The 8,731-nt window shown below is 51.5% G+C and overlaps 1 protein-coding gene across 1 annotated transcript; it reads right to left on the bottom strand.

Annotated features, from left to right (window-relative positions):
* Positions 1-5,246: 5,246 nt before the first annotated feature.
* On the bottom strand, positions 5,247-5,693 carry LOC123750630 (activating transcription factor 7-interacting protein 1-like). Its single transcript, XM_045732730.2, has one exon. The coding sequence runs from the start codon at positions 5,691-5,693 to the stop codon at positions 5,247-5,249; it is 447 nt and encodes a 148-aa protein (XP_045588686.2).
* Positions 5,694-8,731: the final 3,038 nt, after the last annotated feature.

Genomic DNA, 8,731 nt, shown 5'->3' on the forward strand with positions numbered 1-8,731 from the left:
TATGGAGCGTCTCGACGAATTGTCGCTCTGACGCCTTAACTCACAACATTGTATAATGTGATGAGCAAGATGGTAGCTGTGGTGGGGACGGTAGCTGTGGTGGGATGGTAGTTGTGGTGGGACGGTAGCTGTGGTGGGACGGTAGCTGTGGTGGGACGGTAGTTGTGGTGGGACGGTAGCTGTGGTGGGACGGTAGCTGTGGTGGGATGGTAGTTGTGGTGGGGACGGTAGCTGTGGTGGGATGGTAGTTGTGGTGGGGACGGTAGCTGTGGTGGGGACGGTAGCTGTGGTGGGATGGTAGTTGTGGTGGGGACGGTAGCTGTGGTGGGATGGTAGTTGTGGTGGGGACGGTAGCTGTGGTGGGACGGTAGCTGTGGTGGGGACGGTAGCTGTGGTGGGACGGTAGCTGTGGTGGGACGGTAGCTGTGGTGGGACGGTAGCTGTGGTGGGGACGGTAGCTGTGGTGGGACGGTAGCTGTGGTGGGACGGTAGCTGTGCTGGGACGGTAGCTGTGGTGGGGACGGTAGCTGTGGTGGGGACGGTAGCTGTGGTGGGACGGTAGCTGTGGTGGGACGGTAGTTGTGGTGGGACGGTAGCTGTGGTGGGACGGTAGCTGTGGTGGGACGGTAGTTGTGGTGGGACGGTAGCTGTGGTGGGACGGTAGTTGTGGTGGGACGGTAGCTGTGGTGGGGACGGTAGCTGTGGTGGGACGGTAGCTGTGGTGGGGACGGCAGCTGTGGTGGGGACGGTAGCTGTGGTGGGACGGTAGCTGTGGTGGGGACGGTAGCTGTGGTGGGACGGTAGCTGTGGTGAGACGGTAGCTGTGGTGGGACGGTAGTTGTGGTGGGACGGTAGCTGTGGTGGGACGGTAGCTGTGGTGGGACGGTAGTTGTGGTGGGACGGTAGCTGTGGTGAGACGGTAGCTGTGGTGGGACGGTAGCTGTGGTGAGACGGTAGCTGTGGTGAGACGGTAGCTGTGGCTATCAATAAGGTAATTGTGCTGCGCAAGAGGGTAGTTACGATGACCAGGACGGTAATTAAGAGGATCAAGACGGTAGCTGTGGTGGGGACGGCAGCTGTGGTGGGGACGGCAGCTGTGGTGGGGACGGTAGCTGTGGTGAGACGGTAGCTGTGGCTATCAATAAGGTAATTGTGCTGCGCAAGAGGGTAGTTACGATGACCAGGACGGTAATTAAGAGGATCAAGACGGTAGCTGTGGTGGGACGGTAGCTGTGGTGGGGACGGCAGCTGTGGTGGGGACGGCAGCTGTGGTGGGGACGGTAGCTGTGGTGAGACGGTAGCTGTGGCTATCAATAAGGTAATTGTGCTGCGCAAGAGGGTAGTTACGATGACCAGGACGGTAATTAAGAGGATCAAGACGGTAGCTGTGGTGGGACGGTAGCTGTGGTGGGGACGGCAGCTGTGGTGGGGACGGCAGCTGTGGTGGGGACGGTAGCTGTGGTGAGACGGTAGCTGTGGCTATCAATAAGGTAATTGTGCTGCGCAAGAGGGTAGTTACGATGACCAGGACGGTAATTAAGAGGATCAAGACGGTAGCTGTGATTGTCAATAGGAAACATATATATATATATATATATATATATTACATTTTTCTTTTTCCCCAATGCGTTCCATAGGTGGCTTCCCCTGGCCAACCCATAAGTGGCCTCCACTGGCCAACCCATAAGTGGCCTCCCCTGGCCAACCCATAAGTGGCCTCCACTGGCCAACCCATAAGTGGCCTCCCCTGGCCAACCCATAAGTGGCCTCCCCTGGCCAACCCATAAGTGGCCTCCCCTGGCCCAACCCATAAGTGGCCTCCCCTGGCCAACCCATAAGTGGCCCTCACTGGCCAACCCATAAGTGGCCCCCCACTGACCAACCCATAAGTGGCCCTCACTGACCAACCCATAAGTGGCCCTCACTGACCAACCCATAAGTGGCCCCCACTGGCCAACCCATAAGTGGCCCCCACTGACCAACCCATAAGTGGCCCCCACTGACCAACCCATAAGTGGCCCCCACTGACCAACCCATAAGTGGCCCCCACTGACCAACCCATAAGTGGCCTCCACTGGCCCGCCCATAAGTGGCCTCCACTGGCCAACCCATAAGTGGCCTCCACTGGCCCGCCCATAAGTGGCCCCCACTGGCCAACCCATAAGTGGCCTCCACTGGCCCGCCCATAAGTGGCCTCCACTGGCCAACCCATAAGTGGCCTCCACTGACCAACCCATAAGTGGCCTCCACTGGCCCGCCCATAAGTGGCCTCCACTGGCCAACCCATAAGTGGCCTCCACTGACCAACCCATAAGTGGCCTCCACTGGCCAACCCATAAGTGGCCTCCACTGACCAACCCATAAGTGGCCTCCACTGGCCAACCCATAAGTGGCCTCCACTGGCCAACCCATAAGTGGCCTCCACTGGCCAACCCATAAGTGGCCTCCACTGGCCAACCCATAAGTGGCCTCCACTGACCAACCCATAAGTGGCCTCCACTGGCCCGCCCATAAGTGGCCTCCACTGGCCAACCCATAAGTGGCCTCCACTGGCCAACCCATAAGTGGCCTCCACTGGCCAACCCATAAGTGGCCTCCACTGGCCAACCCATAAGTGGCCTCCACTGGCCAACCCATAAGTGGCCTCCACTGGCCAACCCATAAGTGGCCTCCACTGGCCAACCCATAAGTGGCCTCCACTGGCCAACCCATAAGTGGCCTCCACTGGCCAACCCATAAGTGGCCTCCACTGGCCAACCCATAAGTGGCCTCCACTGGCCAACCCATAAGTGGCCTCCACTGGCCAACCCATAAGTGGCCTCCACTGACCAACCCATAAGTGGCCTCCACTGGCCAACCCATAAGTGGCCTCCACTGGCCAACCCATAAGTGGCCTCCACTGGCCAACCCATAAGTGGCCTCCACTGGCCAACCCATAAGTGGCCTCCACTGGCCAACCCATAAGTGGCCTCCACTGACCAACCCATAAGTGGCCTCCACTGGCCAACCCATAAGTGGCCTCCACTGGCCAACCCATAAGTGACCTCCACTGACCAACCCATAAGTGGCCTCCACTGGCCACCCCATAAGTGGCCCCCACTGGCCAACCCATAAGTGGCCTACACTGACCAACCCATAAGTGGCCCCCACTGACCAACCCATAAGTGGCCCCCACTGGCCAACCCATAAGTGGCCCCCACTGACCAACCCATAAGTGTCCCCCACTGGCCAACCCATAAGTGGCCCCCATTGACCAACCCATAAGTGGCCCCCACTGGCCAACCCATAAGTGGCCCCCCACTGACCAACCCATAAGTGGCCCCCACTGGCCAACCCATAAGTGGCCCCCACTGACCAACCCATAAAAGGCTAATTCCCTATCGGACCCATAACAATTCCAGTTCTAAATTGTTTTCCCGGAAGAGGTGTGAAGGGCGGCCGGGGTCCAGAAGTTGGGTAACAGCATTACACAGAAGGACGGAGCATTAAGTGTTTGTCTGCGCCAAGCCCAGGGAAGGACATCTGTAGAGAAGAACACAGAAAATAATTGCCAAAGAACTAAGGAAACATGTAAGCAAAACAAAGAAAAACTTATGGAGAACAATGAACATCAGTGTAGAACAGATAAAATAAATATAGGACAAAAATACAAATTGGGAAGAGCAAATAAATGAAGAGAAAATAAAATAAGTAGGAAAGAATAGATTTACTAGTAAAATATTGAGTAGATTTAAGGAAGAGCAAAAAAACAAATAGGGAAGAACATATAAAATGAACAAGGACACAAATGAGACAACAAATAATCAAGAACAAATTAAATAAATAGGCAAGAGCAAATAAAATGAATATGTAAGAACAAATACAATTAATAGGGACAGAATAAAGACAATTAATAATGAAAACTAATAAAATAAAACGGAAGTCTTAAAAAGGGGACGAAAAAAGGAAAACAAAATACTGCTGTGGGGCCACTGTGACGACACGGGGTCGTCACACACGGGGTCGTCACACACGGGGTCGTCACACACGGGGTCGTCACACGGGGTTCGTCACACACGGGGTCGTCACACACGGGCTCGTCACACAGGGTCGTCACACACGGGCTCGTCACACACGGGCTCGTCACACACGGGGGTCGTCACACACGGGGTCGTCACACACAGGGTCGTCAGACATGGGGTCGTCACACACAGGGTCGTCACACACGGGGTCGACAGACATGGGATGGTCAGACACGGGGTCGTCACACACGGCGTCGTCACACACGGGGTGGTCAGACACGGTGTCGTCACACATGGGGTCGTCACACACGGGGTCGTCACACACGGGGTCGTCACACACGGGGTCGTCACACACGGGGTCGTCACACACGGGGTCGTCACACACAGGGTCGTCAGACACAGGGTCGTCAGACACGGGGTCGTCACACACGGGGTCGTCACACACGGGGTGGTCAGACACGGGGTCGTCACACACGGGGTCGTCAGACACGGGGTCGTCACACACAGGGTCGTCAGACACGGGGTCGTCAGACACGGGGTCGTCACACACGGGGTCGTCACACACGGGGTCGTCACACGGGGGTCGTCACACACGGGGTCGTCACACACGGGGTCGTCACACGGGGTTCGTCACACACGGGGTCGTCACACACGGGGTCGTAACACACGGGCTCGTCACACGGGGTCGTCACATACGGGGTCGTCACACACAGGCTCGTCACACACGGGGTGGTCAGACACGGGGCCGTTACACATGGGGTCGTCACACACGGGGTCGAAACACACGGGGGTCGTCACACACGGGGTCGTCACACACGGGGTTGTCAGACACGGGGTCGTCACACTCGGGGTCGTCAGGCACAGGGTCGTCAGACACGGGGTCGTCACACACGGGGTCGTCAGACACGGGGTCGTCACACACGGGGTGGTCAGACACGGGGTCGTCACACACGGGGTCGTCAGACACGGGGTCGTCAGACACAGGGTCGTCAGACACGGGGTCGTCACACACGGGGTCGTCACACACGGGGTCGTCACACACGGGGGTCGTCACACACGGGGTTCGTCACACACGGGGTCGTCACACACGGGGTCGTCACACGGGCTCGTCACACACGGGGGTCGTCACACACGGGGTCGTCACACACGGGGTCGTCACACACGGGGTCGTCAGACATGGGGTCGTCACACACAGGGTCGTCACACACGGGGTCGACAGACATGGGATGGTCAGACACGGGGTCGTCACACACGGGGTCGACACACACGGGGGTCGTCACACACGGGGTCGTCACACACGGGGTCGTTACACACGGGGTCGTCAGACACAGGGTCGTCAGACACGGGGTCGTCACACACGGGGTCGTCACACACGGGGTCGTCACACACGGGGTGGTCAGACACGGGGTCGTCACACACGGGGTCGTCACACACGGGGTCGTCAGACACAGGGTCGTCAGACACGGGGTCGTCACACACGGGGTCGTCAGACACTGGGTCGTCAGACACAGGGTCGTCAGACACGGGGTCGTCAGACACGGGGTCGTCACACATGGGGTCGTCACACACGGGGTGGTCAGACACGGGGTCGTCACACACGGGGTGGTCAGACACGGGGTCGTCACACACGGGGTGGTCAGACACTGGGTCGTCACACACGGGGTGGTTAGACATGGGGTCGTCATAATCCATAAACACTCACCGGAGGTGAATGTAAAGTTGGCAAACATTGAAGCAGCTTTCAGGGAAGGTAGCTGATGCTATCTATACACAGCTTCAAAAATTGATGTTATGAAACAAGGGTCGTAAACCAGTGAATCAGACGACTCACAGGCAGAAAATCAGGACTCTGGAACTGCAGCTCATTGATTGTTGCCGCGTGTAGATTATCTCATTACAGAAAGAGATCCATATATGTTACCTTTTCACACTCATATGATCTCTTTCCTCCGTATGAATCCCTTACAACCTCCCTCCCACACTCCTTCTTCCACATTTATCTTACTGATGGAATGATGTTCTTGAGAAAGGCACAACTAACATGAAACTGAGCGCCTTGTGTTATGGCTGCCTGGTGCAGAACCTCGAGAACATTGGCCTTATATATGACAGTAAGGTCACCAAAATTTCTCCGGTGTTGAAGGTTCTGGTGTTGTCTGTCTGTTTCTTTCTCCCTAAACTTCCCCTCCCTGACTTTCCCCTTCGTAATATCATTGATCGCAATGCTGTAATTCTCATAAATAAACAACAGTGGTGGCAGTGGCGTTTATAATAGACTCACACCTTGGTTCTGTTCAGGGGCGAGAGAAGGAGACGGTGAGTATTATGGTGATAGGAATGCAGTGAGTCAGCTGAGTGGGTGTTATAGAGGCAAGAAATCCCATAATGGTGTCAGTAGGGTGAGGCTGAATAAAATGTGTTTTATTTATTGATATTCTTCAGTTTGTTGTTGTGATCAAGTAAAATATTTCCAAGTAATTACTATCTTCCATAAACTATCTAAAAAATACGACTATATGAGCTTAAATAGTCAGGGTTATTGCAAGTATTGTGTTGTATTGAATGGCTTGTGCTTTGATCTTGTCCAAGTGACAAGATCTTTTTAACTACAGTCTGATCCCGTCTGGGTGACATTCTAGGTAACACGTATTACTAGGATTATGGATAATAACCCGTGGGTTGTCATGCATGTCAACCCTTGACACTTGCACAGTTCATGCTGGGAAAATATATAATCTAATAACACCTCTGTACTTAGTTGCATGTTCAGAACCTACTAATGTCTATGACATCGATTTTTTTCACGTGTAATTATTGTATCAATTTTATGTCCGTTCAGTGTCATTAGACTTAACATTTTTTGTCACCTAAATTCCCGTATGATATGGTTATAATGACTAAATATGCAACGGAAGGGGAAGGGATGATAATCCAGTGCTTTTTATTGCTGAATATGCATGAGTGATAATCTTAACACTATAATGTGTGATTATGAAGTGGGGTAATCTCGTACTCTCTAATGCAGTGGTTCCAAAAATGTCATATATCGTTCCCCTCTTCCAACCACGTTCTCACCTGTGGACCCCTACAACCATGTTCTTACCTGTGGACCCCTACAACCACGTTCTCATCTGTGGATCCCTACAACATAGTAGATCGAGCTAGCAAAAAATGACAGTAGTTACTTCTGCGACAAATAGCTTCACATGTTCTGCATTGTTATTCTCAGTTAAAAGTGCACGTTAATGTTAAAATTAGAGATTCAGTTCAACACATAAGTAGTTCTTGTTTTGTTAGGGGTACAATACAATACACATTATTATTCCCTTGAACACTTTCAAATTATTTCATGGACTCCTGGTAAGGACCTAGGGCTGTAATGGGTGTTAATTTGACACTACAATAAGGGGAATATGAGGTGAGGGGAAGGGTGGGGGTAGTCTAGTAGTCTCCCACTCCAGAACAAGAATGGGAAATAAATGTCGTGTGCAGTAGATATAACAATTCCTCGCCATTCTGTTGTCAAGAAATGACTGTATGTCAGGCCAGTTATTATATAATTGTCTCTGTTTTACGGCACAGTTACAGTCGGTCACATTGTTGTAATAGTTGTATTTGTTCTGTATGGACTATGGAAATTTAAAAACGTGGTACCGAATCGTGAAATGCTGAGGTTTTGTATTTTTTAAATCTCTTTAAACTGCATCAAACCGAGTTCCGTATTTTTGTATGTTCAGTAAACCTGTTAGAGCTGTTTCATCCCGAGTTTCATATTTTTGTTTAATTTTCCGGATCTTTTCCATGCTCACAAAGCCGTTATTGGTATGAATTACCGGTTGATGACAGTGAGTAATGGTGAATGGCTGGTAATTCCCCTGCTGCACGGAAATCAATGCAAATAAATCGAGAGCATCACTGGATGATTGGAAATTGTTACATTGTAGCTTATCAGTGGTGGTGCTTAGCTAATAGTGCTTACATTACAGTGACTATGGAGAAGTGAGGTCAAGCTCTTTATGCTACTGACTTCCGGTCTTGTTGCACCTATTTCATTATAATTTAACATTTCTGACGTTTGAATTGTTGTTCGAATCTTGTTTTAGAGTTATGGATGGAAGTGGCTTCCATAAAAGTTCTCTCCGTGTATTTCACTTGCTGACTCATACACGGTACGAGCATATGCTCACATTTCTTTGACTCATTTGCGTTTCTAGCTTCCACCCATTTCCTCTTGTCCTATTTTCTCTAAATTTTAAGAGGATGTCCTTGTCTATTTCCCTTAGTATCTTGTATGTTGTCATCATATCAATTCTGTTGCTTCTCTCCTCTAGGCGTTGTGAGATCTAGTTCTCTTAAAATATCTTCATATCTTAACCCAGTTAGCTTTGGCGCTAATCTTGTTTCAAACCTTTGCACTTTGTAATATTTGGTTTTGTTCCGCAAAATGCGAATTTCAAGCCGGTGCTTCATATTCCAGTATTGGTTTAACAGAGGTTGAGTTTGTGTGCCTCTGTGTTAGTGTTGGAATTATATCCACTACCAAATTGTATTAACTTTCTGATTCCAGTAGGTGCCTTGCCTTTCCCATATGGTCCAGGTACATGTTCTCTCCTTCCTAACTTCATTACCTTACACTTGTTAGGAATTAACTCTAGTTGCCATTTGTTTGCCCACTCCCGGAGTCTGTAGCTTTGCGTCTTCTAAAGACATTGTCATGTACGGCCGGTGTA

Source organism: Procambarus clarkii, chromosome 24 (assembly GCF_040958095.1).
Source record: "Procambarus clarkii isolate CNS0578487 chromosome 24, FALCON_Pclarkii_2.0, whole genome shotgun sequence".
Classification (NCBI taxonomy): domain Eukaryota; kingdom Metazoa; phylum Arthropoda; class Malacostraca; order Decapoda; family Cambaridae; genus Procambarus; species Procambarus clarkii.